Below are 25,054 nucleotides of genomic sequence, written 5' to 3'. Positions count from 1 at the left end.
CATTCCATATTCATCGGATCGCAACAAACGCAACATGTAGCATTATAGATAGATGATCTTGATCATGTTAGGCAGCTCACAAGATCCAACAATGATAGCACAATGAGGAGAAGACGACCATCTAGCTACTGCTATGGACCCATAGTCCAGGGGTGAACTACTCACACATCGATCCGGAGGTGATCATGGCGATGAAGAGTCCTCCGGGAGATGATTCCCCTTTCCGGCAGGGTGCCGAGAGGCGATCTCCCGAATCCCCCGAGATGGGATTGGCGGCGGCGGCGTCTCCGGAAGGTTTTCCGTATCATGGCTCTCGATGCGGGGTTTTCGCGACGAAGGCTTCTTATAGGCGGAAGGGTAGGTCAGGAGGGCTGACGAGGGGCCCACACACAGGGCGGCGCGGCCCCAGCCCTGTCCGCGTGGCCCTGCTGTGTCGGCGCCTTGTGGCCCCACTTCGTATCTCCTCCGGTCTTCTGGAAGCTTCGTGGAAAAATAAGACCCTGGGCGTTGATTTCGTCCAATTCCGAGAATATTTTCTTACTAGGATTTCTGAATCCAAAAACAGCAGAAAACAGCAACTGGCTCTTCGGCATCTTGTTAATAGGTTAGTACCGGAAAATGCATAAATATGACATAAAGTGTGTATAAAACATGTGAGTATCATCAATAAAGTAGCATGGAACATAAGAAATTATAGATACGTTTGAGACGTATCAAGCATCCCCAAGCTTAGTTCATGCTCGTCCTCGAGTAGGTAAACGATAACAAAGATAATTTCTTAAGTGACATGCTATCATAATCTTCATCAATACTATTGTAAGCATATGTAATGAATGCAGCGATCCAAAGCAATGGTAAAGATAATGGTTAAACAACTGAACCATATAGCAAAGACTTTTCATGAATAGTACTTTCAAGACAAGCATCAATAAGTCTTGCATAAGAGTTAACTCATAAAGCAATAAATTCTTAGTAAAGACATTGAAGCAACACAAAGGAAGATTTAAGTTTCAGCAGTTGCTTTCAACTTGTAACATGTATATCTCATGGATAGTTGTCAACATAAAGTAATATGATGAATGCAAATATGCAAGCATGTAAGAATCAATGCACAGTTAACACAAGTGTTTGCTTCTAAGGTGGAAGGAAATAGGTAAACTGACTCAACATAAAAGTAGAAGAATGGCCCTTCGCAGAGGGAAGTAGGGATTGCTATATTTGTGCTAGAGCTTTTATTTTGAAAACATAGAGAGAGCATAAAAGTAAAGTTTTGAGAGGTGTTTGTTGTTGTCAACGAATGGTAGTGGGCACTCTAACCCCCTTGCCAGACAGACTTTCAAGAGCGGCTCCCATGAAAAAAAATTATTTTTGGGTGACACTCCTTCCATCCTTTGCTTTCACAAACCATGGCTAACCGAATCCTCGGGTGCCTGCCAACAATCTCATACCATGAAGGAGTGTCTTTTTATTTTAGTTTTATTTAGATGACACTCCTCCCCACCTTTGCTTTCTCGAGCCATGGCTAACCGAATCCTCGGGTGCCTTCCAACAATCACATACCATGGAGGAGTGTCTTTTTTTTTTGTAAAATTATGAAGGTTAATTAATTGGGGCTGGGAACCCCATTGCCAGCTCTTTTTGCAAAATTATTGGATAAGCGGATGAAGCCACTAGTCCATTGGTGAAAGTTGCCCAACAAGATTGAAAGATAAACTCCACATACTTCCTCATGAGCTATAAAACATTGACACAAATAAGAGGTAATACATTTTGAATTGTTTAAAGATAGCACTCAAGCAATTTACTTTGGAATGGCAGAAAATACCATGTAGTAGGTAGGTATGGTGGACACAAATGGCATAGTTTTTTTTGCTCAAGGATTTGGATGCACGAGAAGTATTCCCTCTCAATACAAGGCTTAGGCTAGCAAGGTTATTTGAAGCAAACACAAGTATGAACCGGTACAGCAAAACTTACATAAGAACATATTGCAAGCATTATAAGACTCTACACTTGTCTTCCTTGTTGCTCAAACCCTTACCGGAAAATATCTAGACTTCGAGAGAGACCAATCATGCAAACCAAATTTCAACAAGCTCTACAGTATTTCTTCACTAATAGGTGCAAAGTATATGATGCAAGAGCTTAAACATGAGCACAACAATTGCCAAGTATCAAATTATTCAAGACATTATACCAATTACCACATGTAGCATTTTCTCGTTTCCAACCATATAACAATTAACGAAGCAGTTTCAACCTTCGCCATGAACATTAAGAATAACGCTAAGAACATATGTGTTCATATGCAACAGCGGAGCGTGTCTCTCTCCAATGCTAGGATCCAATTTATTCAAACAAAACAAAAACAAGAACATAAAGACGCTCCAAGTAAAGCACATAAGATGTGATGGAATAAAAATATAGTTTCACTAGAGGTGACCTGATAATTTGTCGATGAAGAAGGGGATGCCTTGGGCATCCCCAAGCTTAGATGCTTGAGTCTTCTTGAAATATGCAGGGGTGAACCACGGGGGCATCCCCAAGCTTGGAGCTTTCACTCTCCTTGATCATATTGTATCATCCTCCTCTCTTGATCCTTGAAAACTTTCTCCACACCAAACTCAAAACAAACTCATTAGAGGGTTAGTGCATAATCAAAAATTCACATGTTCAGAGGTGACATAATCATTATTAACACTTCTGGACATTGCACAAAGCTTCTGAAATTTAATGGAATAAGGAAATCCATCAAACACAGCAAAACAAGCAATGCGAAATAAAAGGCAAAATCTGTCAAAAACAGAACAGTCCGTAAAGACGAATTTTTCTGGGTCACCAGACTTGCTCAAATGAAAATTCTCAAATTGAATGAAAGTTGCGTACATATCTGAGGATCACTCACGTAAATTGGCAGATTTTTCTGAGTTACCTACAGAGAACACTGCCCAAATTTGTGACAGCAAGAAATCTGTTTCTGCGCAGTAATCCAAATCTAGTATGAACCTTACTATCAAAGATTTTACTTGGTACAACAATGCAATAAAATAAAGATAAGGAGAGGTTGCTACAGTAGTAACAACTTCCAAGACTCAAATATAAAATAAAAGTGCAGAAGTAAAATCATGGGTTGTCTCCCATAAGCGCTTTTCTTTAACGCCTTTCAGCTAGGCGCAAAAAGTGTGAATCAAGTATTATCAAGAGATGAAGCATCAACATCATAATTTTCACAACTTATCACATTAGGTATCTTAGATGCTCCATTATCTATAGTGGTATTAAGAGCTTTATCAATTTTAGGCCTATAATAGTTTTTTGGCTTAGGCACCTTAGAGACATACATGAATTTTTGCTCCTTACCCACATAAGCTTTCTCCTTAAACTTAAGAGAAGAAAAAGTTGAACCCAAGGTTCCCATAGCTTCTTCAAGTTCACTAATCCTATGGGTTTGATTATCATGAGTAGCACAAGCTTCTAAGATGTCAATTCTCTCATTAATTCCACCTAGAGATTTGTCAAGTTTATCAGTGCTATTAAGTAATTCTCCCAATTTAGTCTCAATACTTGGAAGATTTTGCTCTATGGTCTCCAACTTTTTCATGACATCTTCAAGAGAGATTTCAATTTTAACTTCATTAATAGGTGGTATTCCAAATAGACTCTCAATAATGCAACTAGCTTATAAAGCAGGAGTGCCTAGGAAATTACCTCCCGCAAGACAATCAAGAACATACCTATTCCAGCTAGACATACCAACATAAAAATTTCTGAGTAGGATAGTGGTGGAGTGTTTCTTAGTGCACCTATTATGAGCATCACTAATTCTATACCAAGCATCTTTTAATCATTCTCCCCCTTGTTGCTTAAACGAACGAACTTCAACTTCAGGATTACTCATTTTAGCAATAAAGCAAACTAGATAAAGTAAATGCAAGTAACTAATTTTTTTTGTATTTTTAATATAGGGAACGCAAACAAGATAGTAAATAAAATAAAGTAAAGCAAGAAAAAAACAAAGTAAAGAGATTGGAAGTGGAGACTCCCCTTGCAGCGTGTCTTGATCTCCCCGGCAACGGCGCCAGAAAAGTGGCTGCTTGTGACGGTAAAGCACACGTCCGTTGGGAACCCCAAGAGGAAGGTGTGATGCGTACAACAGCAAGTTTTTCCTCAGTAAGAAACCAAGGTTATCGAACCAGTAGGAGTCAAGAAGCACGTTGAAGGTTGATGGTGGCGGAGTGTAGTGCGGCGCAACACCAGGGATTCCGGCGTCAACGTGGAACCTGCACAACACAACCAAAATACTTTGTCCCAACTTAACAGTGAGGTTGTCAATCTCACCGGCTTGTTGTAACAAAGGATTAGATGTATAGTGTGGATGATGATGTTTGCAGAGAATAGTAAGAACGAGTATTGCAGTAGATTGTATTCGATGTAAAAGAATGGACCGGGGTCCACAGTTCACTAGTGGTGTCTCTCCGATAAGAATAAGCATGTTGGGTGAACAAATTACAGTTGGGCAATTGACAAATAAAGATGGCATGACAATGCACATACATGTTATGATGAGTAGTGTGAAATTCAATTGGGCATTACGACAAAGTACATTGACCGCTATCCAACATGACCTTCAGGTTAGCATCCGCACCCCTTCCAGTATTAAGTTGCAAACAACAGACAATTGCATTAAGTATGGTGCGTAATGTAATCAACACAAATATCCTTAGACAAAGCATTGATGTTTTACCCTAGTGGCAACAACACATCCACAACCTTAGAACTTTCTGTCACTGTCTCAGATTTAATGGAGGCACGAACCCACTATCGAGCATAAATACTCCCTCTTGGAGTTACAAGTAACGACTTGGCCAGAGCCTCTACTAGCAACGGAGAGCATGCAAGATCTTAAAAAACACATATATGATAGATTGATAATCAACATAACATAGCATTCCATATTCATCGGATCCCAACAAATGCAACATGTAGCATTACAGATAGATGATCTTGATCATGTTAGGCAGCTCACAAGATCCATCAATGATAGCACAATGAGGAGAAGACGACCATCTAGCTACCGCTATGGACCCATAGTCCAGGGGTGAACTACTCACACATCGATCCGGAGGCGATCATGGCGATGAAGAGTCCTCTGGGAGATGATTCCCCTTTCTGGCAGGGTGCCGGAGGCGATCTCCTGAATCCCCCGAGATGGGATTGGCGGCGGCGGCGTCTCTGGAAGGTTTTCCGTATTGTGGCTCTCGGTACTGGGGTTTTCGCGACGAAGGCTTCTTATAGGCGGAAGGGTAGGTCAGGAGGGCTGACGAGGGGCCCACACAACAGGGCGGCGCGGCCCCACCCCTGGCCGCGCGGCCCTGCTGTGTCGGTGCCTCGTGGCCCCACTTCGTATCTCCTCCGGTCTTCTGGAAGCTTCGTGGAAAAATAAGACCCTGGGCATTGATTTCGTCCAATTCCGAGAATATTTCCTTACTAGGATTTCGAAACCAAAAAACGAGCAGAAAACAACGAATCGGCTCTTCGGCATCGTGTTAATAGGTTAGTGCCGGAAAATGCATAAATATGACATAAAGTGTGTATAAAACATGTGAGTATCATCAATAAAGTAGCATGGAACATAAGAAATTATAGATACGTTTGAGACGTATCAGCGGCATGCGTCAAACTCCCACGTCCCGAACGAGATCCAGTTGTAGGAGTTCAGCGCGTATGTCGTATCTTCTCGGAGATCAGCCGGCAAGATCGCTCGGCGGCGGCGCACCTCGTCATGGCGCTCTAGGCCCTTGCATGGCCGTCAGGAGTTTAGGTACCAGCATCCTCCAAGCAGGTTTGCATCCGGCCATGGCACCGGCCGGTTTTCCTCCGAGAGGCGGCGCGCGAACTCGAAGCGGACGTACCGCCCGACCCGCGGCTTCTTGCCGGACCGCGAGCTGCTAGCCTCGTGGTCGTTCTTGGTCTTGTGGAACGGCCAACATTTCTTCCCCATGGCGTCGGTCGGGTGGATAGGCTGGACTCTGGCAATGGTGTGGTCGGGAAAATGGGCGCCGGCGGTGAACCATTAAGAGGGTCGGATGCCATCTCGCCTTCAATGTCCTGCCACTGTGACGCCGCCCACCAGCGCACCATTAACGAGGCCCCAACGACGCGCCGGACAGCGTGGACGAGGTCTTGTTCTACGACGAAGATGACGACGACCATGAGGACAATGAGGACAACGACGACCACGAGAAGATGGACGACGTGCCTCCCGCTACTGTGAAGCTGGAGGTCGTCATCCCTGATAACTACGACGAGGACGCGGCCACGACCCCTTGCCGCTTCATTGGCCAACGAGGAGGCCAAGTGGTCCTGGCCAGGGCTAGATGACATCGTCCAGCTCTCGGCCATGGTGGCGGCGCACGTAGCATCGTTGCCACCGCCACCAGCGCTGCCGCCGCACGTGCCACCACAAGCACCATTGGACGGCTAGGAGGTTCCACCGCCTCTGCCACTGACGCCACCGCACTTCGTGCCTCCTCTGCAGCACGCACCACCACCTCCGCCGTACGCGTAGCCGGTGGAGGTGACTGCTTGGGCGCAGCAAGTGTGGGCGCCCCCGCCCTTCATCAACCTCGCCTCCGACGATGAAAAAGACAGCAGCGCATGAAGTAGTGTAGATTTTATTTATAATCTATTATGTTGAACGAATGAAATTTCTATCAAATTTTCGCGCGTTTTTTTAAACTTCACGTCATTTTTTTCCCTACTGCGAGTGGACCAAATGGGCCGCGCCGCTGGGTGCTTTATCCGGACAGGCCAAACAGCGCGACGCAACCTGTCCATGGGCCAATCCAAACGGATAAAAATGGACCGTTTAGATCGTCTATTTGGATCAGCCAGCTGAAGATGCCCTTACACACTGATTAGGACACTTGTAGAATCGAAGCCAACGATTTCGGTGTTGGAGACCCAGCACTGAACCCTGACGTTGGCACATGATCAATGAGAGCAGCCCGGAAGTATACCTGAGCATTTCTCGGGTCGGGCCAGGCCTCGGGCTAGGCTGGGCCGACCAAAGCCCGACGGGATAAATCTTGGCCCAGGCTCGGCCCGGCCCAACCGCTGGGCCGGAAATCTTGGCCCAAGCCCGACCCATCATACGGAAAGCCCGTCAGGCCTCGGGCCGGGCCGCTTCCTTAAATCGCGTAAAATCATGGCCCAGGCCCAGCCATCGGGCCAAAAAAATTAGGCCCAGCCATCGGGCCAAAAATCAGGCCCAGGCCCGGCCCACAGGCATGCTCAGGTCGGGCTTGGCCCAGAAATTTCGGGCCGGGCCGGGTCGGGCCGATTGGGCCAGGCTGCCCATGGCCAGGACTGCCCGGGAGGCACCCGTTCGCGGCGAGAGGTAGACGACGACTACGACATGCTTATGGGGCTTTGGCACATATGAGTACACCAGAAGCTTGCTGTGCTATGATTTCCTGCCAACTCATTGTGACTTTGGCTGCTTACAGTGTGGAACTGAGGAGAAGGGGAAACGAATCAAATTATGGGCTTGCTGAGTTATTTTTCTGCTCTTCGTGACTCCTTAAAAAGGCATCGATGGTAAAAACTCGTCGTTTCTAAACGTTATACAGTGCGCAAGCTGGCGTACCATTTATCAAAGGTCATTTTGTCCTGGCTTGTGCAGCAGTGGGGCTGTCTGCCCGGGACCAGCTTCCACCCTGTTCATCAGCTCAGATACGGGTTTCATACCTGATATCCTTGATGGGAATACATTGTGTGGTCCTTCTTCATGCCCGAAACTTAAGCTGCTGGCTGCCATCGATGCGGCAGGTTCAAATGCCGCTCGGTTCAACGTCGAGTTTTCCGCGGGTGATGCCTCCTTTAGGAAGTGGTGGAAGATGATGTTGTGTAATGCGATGGAGAACCGAAAAAGCCATGTCTTTCATAACCATGCTTGTCACTTGGATAATATGGGAAGAGCCTAATGCAAGAGTTTTCAACAATAAGTCTGCGCCCCCAACCATGTTACTTCAAATCGTTAAGGATGCGGCTAAGCTTTGAATCTCCACGGGTGCGAAGCATTTGAGTTTTATAATAACGGAAGTAATCCTTTTTTTATTTTTTTGTCTTATCAAGACTCCCCTACTTATTTAATGAATGAAGGCAAATTATTTACCCTTTCAAAAAGAGAAATAGGCTGGATAAGACGACAAAATTAACACCCAAACTAGATAGGGCGTCGGTTTTCTAGAAAGTCTTGATCTTCTCAATCGCCCCACAATAATGCTACATTTACGGAAATTTTCTTACCGGGATTTTTACGGGATGAGGTGGATGACTTCGGTTGGTCCTAATCATCTCCCTTCCGTGAATTTGGGAACCGCGTGATTCCCACAATAATCCTAGACTTACGGATAGCCTGGCTTACGGAAACTCTACGGACCGACGTGGCATGGTTTGGTTGGCTGAAAATTTATCCCTGCCTTAAAAAACGGGGAATGGTTTGTATTTCCTCCCCTCTGGCTATACCACGTTGTGAGTCCGTAAAAAAATTCTGTAAAATCTGTCCGTACATGTAGCATTACTCTGATTCCCATGTTTCCCGTAACTCAGATCCCGTAAGGAAATTTATGTAGGTAGCATTATTGTTCCCCCCGTCCAGCACGTTCTTTGCCTTTGCCAGCAGATTCCACATGACTAGATGGCCATTTTATATAAGCACTGTAGAAAGCGCTCGGTACTAGTAATAAATAGAGTAGTAAAATAATACTACTCCGTATTGCTTTGGAAAATGATTGTATGTCCCCGGGGGCTGCTCGCCATCGCAACCTTCGGATCCCGCACCGTCCGATTGTGGCCATCGTCTGACTTTCGATCCACACGCGTCCCTGCGGGCCCACCCACGACGCGTCATCCCCTCGTCCTCATCCAGAGAATTCGGGAATTGCAGACGGCAACTCCCCACCTCCCCTTCGATTCCCCACCATCATTGACCACCGCGCCGCCGCCTTGCTCATCCACCGGCGCGCCCGCCTACAGCTTGCTCCCCCCGCTCGGCGCCGTGCTGCTCCTCTGCTGTCGTCCCACACCCCGGAGTTGCTCCTCCCGCGTCGTCCCCCGTGCTACTCCTCTGCCTGCGGGCGAAATCACACCGCCATGGACCACCTTGATGGGAGATTGGGCGCCGAAGATCCTGTCGCCGCTGGCCGGCTGCTGCCACGCTTCGTGGCTCACGACGACGCTGCTGCGGGGCGCCACCGACGTTTGGGCCGGCCGCCAGCGCGCGCGACGCGACGGCGTCGCCCGCCTAGCTCGCCGCCGCCGGTCGGGCTCACGACGCGGTAGAGCTCCTCAGTGGCGACAGCTGCGTCCAGCCAAGCTCTCTGCGCCTCCTGCTATGATTCCTAGATGATGCTTTTTGCACCGTCGCGGGGTGAGTCTAACTTTCCTGGATGTCCCAACCATAGTGCTACCATTGGCCAACAAAGGGTGCTACCAACGCTGGCCGGGGAAGCTACACATAGTATTTCCGAGTTGCTACTGTATGGTGTCCTGGTTTGGGACTTTGCTCCGCCAGCTACATAGATATATACTTTTTCTATTTTTGCTACCTCAAAGTGCTACGAAGCCACGATGCTACAATAGTATATATTTTTTCCTACAATTATTAAAACTGTTTTGCTACTTTTGGTACAAAATTATGCTACGATTTTCCGACGAGGTTGGGTTTGCTACAATTTTCCCGCGGAGGGTGGATTTTTGCTACCATAGGCATAGGGCGTTGCTACTAGCAGCTGTGGTGTTGCTGTCCTTGACGGACGGAGTTGCTACAACCTCCGACGGCGTTGTTGCCGGCTGCAGGCGATGTCTCCGTTGATTTTTTAGAGGATTTGCAACATATGAATAAAAAAAATTGCTACAATTTATTTTGCGGTTTTGCTACATCTGCGTAATATGTTTGCTACGTGGTCTCCGGCGAGGTCTCCAGCGAGCCCAGCCTTTTTATTTTTTTTTCTGAACGAACCGTTTTTTGCTTCAGTCATTTGCTGCCGGGGTTGATTTTTTGCTGCCGGAGATGTTTTTTTTGCTACATGCAAATCTAACCGTCAAAATGGTTGATCCAACGGCTGGGACCGGGGGCCCCGGGGGATGCCCAGCAGTTTCCTATTACTTTCGTTTCAAAATATTAGCCTTTTTAATGTCTCTTGTATATTTTCTGATGAAGTAAACGAATGAAAGGAGTATCTCCATGTGCCAGTTGAAGACCGTGATTCCTCTACTATCTTGGATATCTTGGCCTGTCTCGGCCACAAGATAAACTCTGTTAATTACTCGGTGTTTGTAGTAGAAGGGTCAAGAACGTGGCCGGCGAAGAGCACCGCGCCGGACACCTCCTCAACTATGAAGAACGCAAAAGGATGGTCCGCGACGAAATCCACAGGCGGTTCAGGCTCTTCGTCGCACTCAGAGACCATGGTGACGGCCGTGGCGGCCGCCGCCACGGTGCCTTCCTCGTTCACTTCGACAATCGCTCTGTGAAACACATCTTCCACCTGCAGTCGCACGTCGCCGCCACCGCCGGAGTCCTCCACCATGTCAAACAAATCGGCGTGCCCGCCGAATGCTGCTTGGAGCCCCAAGCTCCTGAGAACATTTCTCATGCTGCAGAAGAAGGACAGCTTGAACTTGGGGAGCCGGAGCTTGGTCACGCTCCTAGACCACTTGGGAAGGTGGTCGAACAGAAAGCCCGGGCCGCTGGATGCCATCTCGTCGACAAGGCTACGCAGCCCCTCGCGCGCAGTTGGGAGGAAGACGCACATGGAGTACCGCGCCTTGCCGCCACCGCCGCCATTCGCGGCCTGCTTGTAAGGGAGCTTGAGCACCTTGAACCCGTCGTGGCAGCCCACCCGGTAGTCGCCGCCTCCGATTCCGCCCATGAAGGGCACGCTGACGGCGCTGCCGTCGAGACGGTAGAACCTGTGCTCTTTGGTGCGGCTCCGGAGGAAGGCCTCCTCCCACTCGCCCTTGAAGTAGATGGCATTGGTGAGAACGAGCCTGGTGCCCCCGTGAACGGAGCCTGGCGGGAGGACGGAGGTGATGAGCTTCTTTGTGGCCTTCGCGACCCAGCTGTTGATCTCCTTTCTTGCATCCTCTGCCTGCAGAACACAGAGATCGCATCGATCGGCCATGGTTGAAAGGCACAAATAGAGTGAGATATGTACGTTACAGATCTAGATTGATCGATGCCTAGGACGGCGAACTACTGCATGCTGACCTTTCTGATGAAGTCGACGGCCCGCGCTTCGGCCTTGTAGGACTCGACGGCGGCCTGCCGATAGGACGGCTTGAGCGACAGATCTTTCTGGCACCACACGCCACACGCAGACGTAACGACGAGCGGCCCTGACGGGTCGTCGGTGCCGGCGAGGGCGTTCTCCGCCACGGCTCGCACGATCCCCCGCGCGACCTCGTCTCGCGACGCGGCGCCGAGCACGGCAAGAACCTCGTCCAGTGTGGTGCCACGGGCGCCGGCAGCTAACAGACCTAACGCGGTGTAGATGGACAGCGGCGAGAACATGATGTTCTGGTCCTTGTGCTCCTCGCCATTGGACAACTTGTCGGCCAGGCGGAGCGCGAGCGCCGTCAACCCGCCGGAGTCGACGGAGGTCCCTTGACCACGAGCCTTCTTTTTCGGGCGCATCGCCTCCTTCTCCGCGGTGCCCTAGCTAGCTTGTCGATGTCACGAATCTACGGCGCAGGGTTTTATATCGCTACTAATTCGGGAGAAAACATTATTTAAGGACGGCGCTTGTGTGAATATACATGGACACTCGATGTTATTGATCTTTTTTAATCTTTGTTATTGACCTTCTTGTCTTTTTTTTTTAGGCAAACCATAGCCTAATCAGTAATCACGAGTCCCGGCCGAGCTACAGGTGAAATGCTTGGCGGGCCGGAACAAATAAACTAAGGTCATTAGACTGATATTGGGCTGGGTTTTACCAATAAATATCTATTTTTTTTTGTTTTCCTTCCAGGTTGGGCGGGCCATGGCCCAGGTTTACCCCGAGGAAGCACCAAAAATCCACAGGCGGCTAATAAATTCGTCCAAAATTTATTAAAATATTAAAATTTGAGCACTAGTTCGAAAAAAAAAGTGAGCCAATTATATAATATTGATAAAAAAATCCGGCAAAAATATTTTTGGTACTAACTGGTAAAACTGGTTTTCAGCGAGATTTTGGAAACACTGGCCGAGAAAAAAAAATCCCGCTCACTAGTCACTATATGATTTTTATGGAATTGTTTTTTGAGGAGCACTTATATATGGTTACTGTATTTATGTTTTTATTATGTAAGTTTTTTGTTTGCAATTCCTTCTCTAAATTAACATATCTATGTACATGTAGATCACATATATGTTTTTACCTTGATTTGTTTTTTTGTAAGATGACACATATAGTATTTTCCTAATATTATGTAATTATTATATCTATGATGCGTTACTTGATCCAATGATGTTATCAGAGCCCAATGATTGCTTTCTTGACTGGATAATGTATGCCCCATGATGCAATTTTTCTCATTAAAATTTGCTAAATTCTGTATGAATACTAGCTCTTGATAATACTAAAGTAAACGGAATAGCGATCTCGAAGGGAGCAGGCTCCGAATTTTTTAGATGAAATAGCTTCCTTTATTTAGGAAAATGTCATATCAGCAGATAGCGCCGCTCTAATACAGTCGATCTGGTGCCTCATTAAACTCAGTTTTGCAAATTTTATTCTTGCAACCTTCCCTAGCTAGCTTATCAGCATACTGAATTGCCCGTGCGTCGCGCAGTCTTCACCTCACATAACTCAAAGTCCATGATCATGGACTTCAGTAGCGTCCCCAGAGCCGACGGATCCGAAGCCTAATTTTGAGGGGAACAAAGATTTTTCACACCATATGAAGGTGTCTTGCAGGTGATCCTTGGAAGATTTAAGGTAAAGAGAGTTAATCAAAAAGTGCCACGGTGCCTTAGGGACCACAAAATCTTATCAGAGAGAATTGAAGGTCATGAATCTCACACCAGAAGTTTTCGTAGTCGATGGGTCACGGCAGGGCCGAGAGATTAAAGGATGGTGATGTTACGTCCCATTGGACCAAGCACTTGTTGTCTTGTGTTGATCTCTACTCTGGCAGTACTTTTCCGTTGCAGTTGAGCATGGTATTTTGATTTGTGATGCATGCTTGTGATGTGGAAGTCTCACATTTTGTGTGTCTGCCTATGTAAATGGAATCCACATGTCCGATCACCCATACTTTTTTACTAGCCAGAAAATTCAAGTCTTCAACCAAACATGCCCACAATAGATGATAGATAATTTAAGTCTCCACTCTCCACCTCCTACATATATAGACTCCTCACATTCTTCTCTACCATGTCGCAATTCTTATACAGATTTTCGATGATACCACTTTCTCAGAAACTGAAATTGTACACTTGAATAATATGAGCAGGTTGACATAAAACTCGTGAAGAGTGTTAGGAATGGTAGGCAACGGGAGCACCAGGAATATTATTTGTTAGGAAAGTTGTTGGTGCAAAGCAGTACACGTATCAGGTTTATATATCCATGTAATCACGGTGCTAGTAATATCCTGTGACAAGGTACCTATTTGCACCGAGCTCTTGCATCTCTCTAGAGTAGTAAGACAAAAGCGGTGACAAAATTTAGCCGGCAAATGAACTGACTGGCCGTAGCAAACAAAGCGGGGATAACTTGGGTGGGATCTTGCTTTAGATAGGATCAATGAGATCAAATTTTTGAAGATAAAAAACATGTCCAAAAATTCTCAAAAAATTTTGACTACATACATCTATGTTATATATGCAACACTAAAAAATCGCTGCTTCAAAATCAACATACATTTAGAGAGCCAAAAAAGATAAATCTGGGAATGAATAGTGTGAAATACTATTCACCCAAAGCTGACACTATTCATAATAGAATTTATCTTTTTTGTTTCTCTAAAAGTAGATTGAGTTTTGAGCTGATTTTTTTTGGAGTTGTAGATACAGTCCATAAGTATGTTGTATAATTTTGTTTGATTTTTTTGTGTTTCATAAATATGCTTTTTATGATCTGATCTTACAATCTCACCTAAGAAGAAGATCCTATACAAGTCTCTCCCCAAACAAAGCTCTTGCTTGGCCTTCGGGACGTCTTGTTTGCTCTGCGCTTGTTCCTAGTGCATCCTGTTGGATATGTGGCTGCCGATCCCCTGCACCGAGCTGATACATAATGACAAAAGCTACGAGATGTACATGCCACGCCTGGCGCATGGTGCGTTTGTGTACAAATCACAGTATGTCCTTGATTCCAAAATAGGAACTGAAAGTACTGTAATCATGCATTGCATTTATATAACGCTGTGTACCAGATCCATGTAAATAAAATTGAGAGAAAAGAGCTTCTCAATTCGAAAAAGAACCGTTTTATGTGAAATTCTTTTGGCAGCGGAACTTCATTTGTGAGTTACTGAAATAAAGAAATACTATATGTTTTGAAAGTCAGATGTCTTTCACCACAAAGCAATTTCAAACAATCAACAAGGAAACGACCAATAAAGGCCCAATCACCAAATATAAGATCCATGTGATGTGATGCTCATGTCCATTTTGGAAGGAGTGCTCCTGTGCTTTCCGACACTTTTTTGCACGAATTCTAGAGCAGCCAAACGGATGTGATTAAGGGAGCTAATCCCACCTGGTTTTCCTAATATATATTCTAATAACAGGGAACTGACGTCACTGATCCCGCGCAAATCTTCTTGCGCCCATGTCCAGCTCGGCCTGTTGGCCCGCAACTGCTCGAGGCCACGATCTACCTGGTCGCCGTTACCATGTTCTTGATCTCCTCGACGTCGTTTCCCTCGCCCAGCTGAAGTGCGTAGGATGCACTTGACGGAGCAGGTGACCGCCGCCATGGCTCCTGGCTGGCCGTGCTGAATTTGATTTTGATTCCGTCAAGCGAACAGAGGAAGGGGAAAAGGGGGAGATGGGGAGTGCTAGATGCCTCGTGCTGATGGAACCATAGGATTTGAAGGAGGTCGCCGGCCTGGATGCGCGGCGGAGAGTCCATACGGCGGCGCCTGCCTCCTCCTTTGAGACGAACGGAAGAACAAGAACGAACGGGGAGGTGGGGCGTCAACAGTCAACCTGCCATCGTGCTATCCGAAGGTAACCGACGGGCCAACGGGCCGAGCTGGATTTGGGTTTGGACGCATGAGTATTCGTGTGGGAGCTTAAGGTAACGTCAGTTTCGCAAATCAGATAGGTTAGCGGCCTTAATCTTGGCTTCAGCGAGCGTCCGAGCTTCTTCGTCTTGTGTTTCGCTTGCGGTGGAGTCGGAGCTGCTATGGTTTGTCGAGTTTCTTCATTTGAGCAGCGTACGATGACCGGTGGCCCTCTGGCGATGATCTTCCTCGACGCATGTCTTGCGCCTTTCCTTTCGAGCTCGTCATCAGAGTCGGAGCTGCCTGTTGCTTCACGGGGAGTCGCTTGTTTGGCGGTGGCCGGCTTGAGCTTCACGGTGCCGCTTCCGCGAGGTCTTGGTGGTTGGATCTTCGGTGAAGTCGTAGTCGCTGAAGAGTGATGACGATGACGTTGAAGGTCAACCGCGACGACTTCTCGCTTCGGAGACCTGTGTATCTTGTGTGGGTTGCCGGTGGTGGCTCTGTGCCCCCGCGGCGGTCGTGCTCCATGACGGTCGTCGGGGCACTTGTTTCGGTTTTCGGCCGGTTTCCGTTAATAAACTGGTCAAATTCCGTACTTCTTCTTTATTAATGAAAATGGCAAGTCTTTTGCCTCGTTTTAAAAAAAAAATTAATCGTGACCGTATGTCTGCTTTGAAAAACGTGCAAAAGAAGTCTCGGAAAGCACAGGAGCACTTGCTCCATTTTGGTTACAACACATTACGCTACCGTGAAACATTATGCATTATATGCTTATAACAAACGTGGAGGTCCAGATTCTTTTGGCAAGGGGACAACGAGAAAAGAAATATCGTATGGTTAAATGGAGTATAGTTTGTAGTCCCAAAGATCAAGGAGGGCTTGGAGTTCATGACCTAGAGGTCAAGAACTCAGCGCTTCTGGGTAAATGGCTATTTAAGCTACTTACTGAGGATGGGATTTGGCAAACTATACTTCGGAGAAAGTACATAGGCTCGAAGACATTATCTCAAATGGTTTGGAAACACGGGGATTCACACTTAGGGCCGGTCTTATGGCGACAAAAAATGTCTTTTTCGACATGGGACTTTCTCCATTAAGAATGGTGCACGAGATACGGTTCTGGAAGATGCTTGGCTCGACAATGCACCCCTATGTGAACGAGTATCCCGCTTTGTATAGAATTGCGCGTCGCCAAGGTGATACCATTGCAACTGTAATGGCTACCTCACCCCCGAATGTGACGTTCGGACGGGTTTTACTAGGACAAAGGCTCGTGGCATGGAACAACCTAATTCTGCGGCTTGGAGATATTCAATTATCGCCGGAGCCGGATGAATTTCGATGGAACCTCCACGTAGATGGTTCCTTTCTCGTAAAATCTTTCTACAATGCGATGCTGTCTCTCGATTTACCGGTTGATAATAATAAGAAAATTTGGAAGATGAAGATACCATTAAAAATTAAAATTTTTGGATGGTATCTTCGTCGTGGGGTTATTCTCACCAAAGATAATCTTGTTAAGCGGAATTGGCACGGAAGTACACGATGTGTCTTTTGTCATCATGATGAAACCATCAATCATTTATTCTTCCGGTGCCAGTTTGCGAGATCTATATGGTCAGTCATCCAAGTAGCGTCTACCTTGTATCCCCCGACTAGTGTCGCTAATGTCTTTGGCAATTGGCTGCATGGTATCAATTCAAGGTTTAAAATGCTTCTTAGGATGGGGGCGTTAGCGAGTTATACTGGCGCTCTGGCTATGTAGAAATGACAAGATTTTTAATGACAAAAAATGCTCTTTGTTGCAGGTTATCTACGGATGCACGGGTATTCTCCGTTCGTGGTTACCTCTTCGGCGGGAGGAGAACCGAGACTCGTTTACGGAGGTCTGTACACGGTTGGAGGTTACGGCGAGGGATACGTTTTCCCTACATGGGTGGCAGCATAGTCTACGGATAGAAGCTCCACCTAGCTCTTAGGCGTTATATAATTCATCGTTCCGATATGTATTTCGCATCTTTTTGTTTTATGTAACTTTGGTGACTTGAGACAAACAAACGGCTGTGTGCATCCTGGTTATGCAGAGGCTGGATGTAATTACTTCTTGAAGTAATAAAGCATCCTTTATCGGAAAAAAAAAAACAAACGTGGAGATTCTGGGAGAATAGAGATTTGGTGAGGTAGAAAGCAGCATCGGTTCCGCAACTCCAGATGTATTTCAACAGTCGTTAGTGTGGTTGCAGATGAATTTCACGCCAAACATTGTCCTAGTCGATGGTCTCGTCGAAGGCAGGTGATGTTATGTGATGTCGAAGTCTCACAGTTTGTGTGTCTGCCTGTGTAAATGGAATCCACATGTCCGATCACCCATACTTTTTGTACTACTAGGCAGAAAATTCAAGTCTTCAACCAAACATGCCCACAATAGGTGATAGATACATTTAAGTCTGCACTCTCCACCTCCTACATATATAGACTCTTTACATTCTTCTCTACCATGTCGTATTTCTTATATAAATTTTGATGCTACCACTTCTCGAAAACCGAAATTGTACGCTTGAATAATACTGAGCGGGTTGACATGAAACTCGTGAAAAGTGTTAGGAATGGTAGGCAACGGGAGCACCGGGAACAGAAATTGTTAGGGAAGCTGTTGGCGCAAAGTGGTATGCGTATGAGGTTTATGTATCCATGTAATCACGGTACTAGTAATATCCAGTGACAGGGTAAAGATGTGCACTCAGCTACTGCATCTTTCTAGAGTAGTAAGGCGAAACCGGTGACAAAATCTGGGCCATTAGCTGTCAAAAGAGCCGACTGGCCGTAGCAAATAAAGCTGGGTCCCTCATCCCTATCCTTCTGCTCCAGGGGTTTGCTTTGCCACGGCGACGTCTTGTTAGCTGTGCGCCTGTGCCCTTGTTCCTTGCGTATCTTGTGGCCTTGTGGCAAAAGCTAGCAGATGTACAGTACATGCCACATCTGCCTCATGATGTGTTTGTGTACAAATCACACTTCATGCCGTTGATTCCAAAACAGGAACCGAAAGTACTGTAATCACGTATTGCATTTGTGTATCACTGCGTACCAGATCCATGGAAATGAAATTGAGAGCAGAGAGCTTCTCAATTCGAAAAAGAAGACGTATTATGTGAAATTCTTTTGGCAGCAGACCTTCCTTAAAACTAACATGCATTTAGAGATGCTGAAAGAAGACGAAAGATGGTTTAGAAGTTCGTAGCAAAAGGTCAGATCAAGGGCTTTAGCCACAAAACAGTTTCAAGCAATCAAAGGAAACGGCCGATAAAGGCACAAGCACCAAATATAAGATCCATGTGATGTGATGCTCATGTAGTCATGTCTATTTTGGTTTATGCTACTGTGAAAAATTATATGCTTGTAACAAAGGTGGAGATTCTGGGGAAAAAATCGAGATTTGGTGAGGTAGAAATAGCAGCATCGGTTCCTCAACTCCAGATGTATTTCAACAATCATCAGTTCTACAGAATAGTCAATATCATAAAATTTTGCAACTAACAACATTTGTTACTGAATTACAAAATGAGACATCTGTCATTGTGTTAGGCAACTAGAGTCTAAGCCAAAAGGTCCATTGTGGACACGCTGAACATCATTACATTTTGCAACTAAGAACATTCCTTACTACTGTGTTAGCCAGCTAAAGAAAAATTCTAAGGGCAACAAACATTGACGGGACAATAAAAACTTTAATTCCGTCCCTGTTTGGTTGCGCCGCGGCAGAGCATCCAGTATTCTCTGATGCCAATATGCATCCAAGGGTAGGGAGAAGATAACAGGTGCAGTGTTGTAGGGATCCTGGCGTCAAATAGAGCAAGTGTCACGAATGCCATGAAAAGGATAAAACTGAATCATAAAAGATAAGTAGCAACCTTGCACCCCTAAGGATTCCATGTGCCAGTTGTTTGCAGAAAGGGAGAGCAATACCCTTGAAAACTTTTTGGTAATGTGGCCCAATTACTTGGCCTGCATTTAGCTTCATTTTTGTTAGCAAAATCTCAGCTGAAAGAAACTACACAGGGGAAGAAACTGTATGCTAAATATGATCTCATTTTTCAAAGCATGATTTCTTGATTCGTCCATATGATATACAAATATAAGGAGACATATTAGAAAACGGGTGTTAAAGTAAAATGACAACATAACAGGCCTGACACACTCATTTGTTTAGAAGGAAATCATTACAAAAATTGCCTTGAATAAAAAGCAGACACTGCTCAAGATGTTATAGTAAAACTACACCAGCCAATAAACAAGTGTGGCATGAGCATAAGAAAGGTGTCGACAAAAGAATAGAGAAACAGCTTACCAAGTGTGTTATAGTTACAGTTAAGTTCTGAAACTAGCGGTACAGAATGTACATGGATGTCGGTTTTCTTTTCACCAGATGCACTGGTTGAACAATATTCAACTGGTAGAGCATCATCATCATCAGTAGAAACTGACGAGAACAACACGGGGAGGAATAATAACCCAGCAGGAAATCTTTGCCTCCTTGTCACCCACAGAAATAAAGCAGCATAAGGAGTACAGTGGATTATAGAAATTGCAATCTCCAATACTATGCACAAGCAGATGATTGTGCTGCTCAAGATAGTGAAGAATATATAGAATATAGAAGCTGTCGGTAGAAGAAGCAAGACTGGTGTAAACAACAGGGAACCAACCACATGTTGTTCAACTGTGTAGTCATAGCTATCTAATCTCTGCCTAAGAGGATTCCATTTGCGCCCTCTGTTAATAATACAAGCATGTATCAGCAAGTCTACAAGAAATGTACAAGGAAGAAATCTAATGAAGAAACAAAATATTTTGAAACTTAAATTGCTATAAGTTCATTTAGAACTGCAACAGTTGATTAATTAAATCACTAAATAAACGGTTAGTTAAAACAGTCATCAAAATAAGGACGCCAATTAAGCCAGAAGATGAGAAATGAACATCATCCTAACTTTTACAGCTGTTCATTTCTCTAAAAGCTGTTAGCTCCACGATGAAAATGCTAATTATTATCCAATAACATTTTTGTTTACTCTCTAAAAGATGTCAGCTCCACAATTGATTATTAAATGTTCGATGTTCACCATGGAAGCAACATATCCATTGTAAGAGAACTTAAGCATGTGCAGATGTAAAACTGGGCACAACCGCACAACAATACAATGACGTGTCTCATACAAAATAGACAAAAGTGTGATAATCTTCTGTACTATAAGTATAATTTGTTGTCTTTGTGTAGGGTGCACATATGATCATATATTTTTATCAATTCTACATGCACAACACATACAGTTCTAGTGCTATGAAGAAAATTAGATTATATTTTAAATTGTAAAACAACTAAACCCAAAAGAGTTCATTACATCTGAGGTGCATTTACCCAACAATGTATCCACAGCTTTACCTGAAAAGACGCCACAACGATGTCACTGTCTGAATCTGCCTTGAATATATTAAGGAGATTAACCACTGAAGCAGGGTAACATGTAATGTCGCAAGCTGGATAATGTCTATGAAGAATGAAACAGGAACTGTGAAACCTAAAAGGATTCCAGAAAATGCAAGGCCTTGAATTATATGCTTCAGGAAGCCTCCCAACATGAACCAAAGGGTAGAATAAATTTGGATTGCATTCAGAGAAATCATGCCTAGAAGTTCTGCTAACTCCGTATTCAGCTTAAAGCCTGCTGGAACACCCATCAGCCACACACAACCAGATCTCAGGACAGCATCTGTCATGTAGTGGAGAAGAGAAAAAGTCCAGGAGCAAATAGTCTCCATGTTTAACAATAATGCTGTTCCAAGGATGAAACCCATCAGAAGATCCATGATAATATTTGACCACAACGCATGCTTCTTAATTGCAGCTTTGTGTGCATATTCAACATTCACAGAGGAGCTGCAGAGTATGGAAGTAACATGATAAGATACCCAGGATAATTGAAGAGAAGCTTAGTGTTAATAACAATCTATTCTACCATCACCACTAACAGCTAAAATATATGTAATCTCAACTTCTAATATTGGGGAAACAAAAAGGTTCCTTACATCAAGGTTAACGTGAACCCATAAATGGAATGAAATACAGTAGTCAGCTATCATAAAGCAAAGAAACCAGGTGAGGTTGGCAACCACATTTGACATGACTAGACGAGATAACTAGCTACCGGTTAATTAAGTTATAATGGAAAACTTAAGCAGCATCATAGGCATCCCAAGTTACCTTAAGGAGGTGTCTTGAAGGGAAACCGGCAAATACAGAATTTGGCAACAACGGAGATGCATGTTTTTCCATGAGTGTCTGAAGACCTTTTGTAACATGGAGTACTTGGACACATGGCTTAAACATTTTCTGAACAGTTGAATGAAGATGTAGACAATAGTCAATACTGAAGCCAAAACTATTCCGGTCAAATGTTGCAACAATTGAACTAAGGCCTCAAACCTGAATAAACAAGCAGCAGTCAGATAAGAGAAGAAGAAGAAAACAGTGCTAGTCAGAGAAGGTAGACAAAGGATGATGCTTACACAGTTGCAAGCAAGAAATGAGCTGCAGAACTATTATTCGCAGTTTTCCAAGAAACTGGTACTCTAGCTGCATTTGAGCAATTAAGCGCCAAAACAATCGGATCCTACAAACATATATGTGGACCAGATTATTTAACTGTTTAGATTATACTGTAAGAACATGTAAGCAGTAAGGAGCATACCAAATCAAGAACTGGTGGTCTTTTTTGCAGATCACATATCCAATTCGGCTTCTTGAAGGGGGGCTTCAAACTATGAGGAGCATCATCCCCCTGGGAAAAATGGTTTCTACCAGCAATTGGAACATCATAAAGTATGACCTAAATAAATTGAAAAGAAAAAAGTAACTGGTCACAGTAAGCAATTGAACAGTACCAAAGGAAATAGTTTACAATTATCCAAACTATCATTATCACAAGGTTGTAAGAAGTGAGAGTTGACTTACATACGTGGCAATGATTAATCTCAACATTCTGGTCATCAAGATACAAATGCTGAAGCATTGGAATTTGGCTCACATTACATTTGAAGCACTTTTCAGGCTTACAGCAAAAGTGCACCCAGTTGCCACCTTTAACTACTGACTTCTTGCAAGTATCCAGAAAACCATCTAATACGCTACAATCACATTCCCATTTTCTATTATTTCTGCTTTGCTCTTGATCTTCACTTCCCAATGATCCATTCAATACAACAGAACTGTCTTGGTTTTTGGCAGAATGCTTTGTCTTAACAGCTTGAGTCTGCAACAGCCGATATTTTTCTTTAACACAGCAGGCTTCAAAATCTCTTGGAAGATGCATAACACAATCCCCAAGGATGGTAAATGCTGCAGATTCTTGTAGTGTTATTGGCATCCTTTTATCTGAGGAAAGGATGGTCGCCTAACAAAAAAGAAAACATTTAGAAAGGTAGCAATCTCAAAATCCTAAAAACATTAGAAAAAATATCCTCACTTCTCTTATAACTATATGTATATTACAATATTAATTAAGAAAATACAACAAACAAGTTTTTCCATCCTTGGATCTTTTTATCTTTCATTCAGCAAAATCTGATCAAATGTTTCACATCAGGAATTATGAAATTTAGAAGCTAAAGATGACTTCACGCTAGATGTTATATCCCCTTCTCGTAATACATGTATCCAATTTTTATAGTATGTGAATGGACGATTGCAGTAATCAAGCAATGGTCCTGGTATCAAAACATGTAACACAAATAAGCTGCAATAAGGATCTAAGTCAAGTGAAACATTGAGGATAAAAAATACAGACCACCACAAAAGGCCAATAAGACATAAGTTTGGCTGTAAAGGGAAAGCTCATACTCAAACATTTCCAAGTCAGCTGTTTGAACAATAAAATGATTTAAATATTCAGAGCCTTCAGACATAAGATGATTCAAAACAACAGAAGTGTTACGAGAAACCGATTCAACAAGTGGCGGTGCCAGGACTTAAGTGTTGTGGTGTCAATGCTTCATAATGGCTTAACATGTAGGGATTTATGTCTACAAATTCAAAAAAAATCAAAAGTCTAATGGCAAAGCTGTGATGTGTAGCACTGCCACTGCATTTAACCACCTTACCATAAGTCCATAACATGTACATGATCTTCACTTGCTGTTCAGTTTAAGTAACGCACACAAACTAGATTAAGCTAATGGCTACAGATTTCAAGGGCTGGAAGAGGGTCATACGAAATATTTGCAAAATACCCCCATTCAACAAATTCCGCTATTATCTTTCCTATGGTCCATGCAGAAATATTAAATCCAAGAATGGTGTCATTCCCTTGTGCTAACCAAACACAAACTTGTTGGTTAGATTATCCATTTCGACTAGCCAAACACAAACCAGCGGTATCAGATGACTCCAGGATGCAGGCATCAATACAAAAAAAATATCCGTTTGGTTCCTGAGGATTTTAACTCGTAAACCCCTAACCCAAAGCCAGAAGCATGCATATACAATATTCGTTCTTTTATCGCAATTCAGGGATGAGGTCCGCTTATTTATTTCCATTGGGAGAGGGGTTTCAAATATTCTTTCTTTTAGTAAATAAATAAGTTATTTGTGTATCTCACCGACTGTGCACTAAGAGCAGCTAAAAGTCAGCCACGTAAGAAAATCAATAAATGCGTTGCGACAAACAAAAAGTTAGGGCTGGTTTGACTGGCCTCCCCACGTTGTGAGTGTTATATGCCATATAATTATCTGCATTGTGATTTATGTGCTACTACCTACTATAATAAACGAGCGGAACCAGATCATATGTTCTGCCTTCTTAACTGATCTCTTATATAAATTAGGTTAGTTCGCCTTAAAATTTCAGAAATCTTCTTACAGTATAACAAAATGAACCAAACTGGCCATTGTCAAAGCCTCCAGCTAAACCCTAATAGAATCCAAGATAAACGGGATAAACGGCAAAGTACATTTAAAAGCACAATCGATGCCAGTATTGTAAATTGTAATGCTGCTGTGGCTGACCTGTAACGTGTCGAGGCTGGGGAAGGACCGCAAGATCTCTCCCTCGGAGACAAACGCCGAGACGACGATGTCGACAGAGCCCGCGTGGGGGAAGAGCCACCCGAACATGACATATCTGGTGGACACGGACTCCTCCAGCTCTGGCTGACGCTGCTGGCGCGGCCACCAGATCCTGCACCGCTCCATCGGGCAGGGGCTGATCTAGATGGTGTGCCCAGAAATTGTGAAGGTCCCTCCCTCCCTGCTAGTGGAATTGATTTAGCTAAGAGAGAGAATCGCTCGCTGCTGGATGAGAAGGAACGACGTAGCTCATACCTCAGAGGAAGGAAGGAGACCCAATGGCCACAGACTGGGACCGGGGCGGAGACAGCGGCAGGAACACGCGCGATGCTCCGGGAGCCGAGGAAGAAGGGGGACGGCGGTGGCGGCGGCGGCAGCGACGCGTGTGGGAGGCGGCAGCACGGGGCGGGATCGAGGCGTCGGTCGTCGGCCTCCGGCGGTGACGCAAGGTACGGCGCGGCGGAAGAAGGCACGGCAAAGAGGGCGAGTCTGGTTGCAGAGGATATGTTTGGTACAGTGCATCACCCTAGCATGGATGCTCATAGTTGCAGAGCCAGAGGAAGTTAAACTTTTAACTTCTAGAGAGCCAGGATCAAACTCAGATTTTGTTTCTACAATATATTTTTACTAGTATAAAATGGAAGTTGGGCACATTACTTTTAAATAACATCTGATGATTCACGGCCGTCAAATTGCCCTCAACAACACCGA

General features: G+C 44.6%; 2 protein-coding genes across 3 annotated transcripts; both read right to left on the bottom strand.

Moving 5' to 3' along the window:
* Positions 1-10,328: 10,328 nt before the first annotated feature.
* Positions 10,329-14,976, bottom strand: LOC124697554 (serpin-Z2A-like). The gene is made up of 3 exons (XM_047230129.1): positions 14,797-14,976; positions 11,276-11,722; positions 10,329-11,156 (listed from the first exon to the last, which is right to left on the bottom strand). The coding sequence occupies exons 1-3, from the start codon at positions 14,974-14,976 to the stop codon at positions 10,329-10,331; spliced, it is 1,455 nt and encodes a 484-aa protein (XP_047086085.1).
* Positions 14,977-18,685: 3,709 nt separating this feature from the next.
* LOC124704436 lies at positions 18,686-24,706 on the bottom strand. 2 transcript variants are annotated; one of them, XM_047236690.1, is made up of 10 exons: positions 24,599-24,706; positions 24,284-24,524; positions 22,239-22,673; positions 21,972-22,109; positions 21,790-21,893; positions 21,485-21,706; positions 20,666-21,160; positions 19,571-19,995; positions 19,134-19,227; positions 18,686-19,059 (listed from the first exon to the last, which is right to left on the bottom strand). In XM_047236690.1, the coding sequence occupies exons 2-10, from the start codon at positions 24,467-24,469 to the stop codon at positions 18,951-18,953; spliced, it is 2,208 nt and encodes a 735-aa protein (XP_047092646.1). In that variant the 5' UTR covers positions 24,470-24,524; positions 24,599-24,706; the 3' UTR covers positions 18,686-18,950. The 2 variants fall into 2 exon arrangements, with proteins under 2 accessions (XP_047092646.1, XP_047092647.1); XM_047236691.1 differs by having other exon boundaries at positions 20,666-21,157.
* Positions 24,707-25,054: the final 348 nt, after the last annotated feature.

This window comes from Lolium rigidum, chromosome 3 (genome assembly GCF_022539505.1).
Source record: "Lolium rigidum isolate FL_2022 chromosome 3, APGP_CSIRO_Lrig_0.1, whole genome shotgun sequence".
Lineage (NCBI taxonomy): Eukaryota > Viridiplantae > Streptophyta > Magnoliopsida > Poales > Poaceae > Lolium > Lolium rigidum.
Note: the sequence above shows the minus strand (reverse complement) of the source record. Positions and strands in the feature narration are given on the sequence as shown.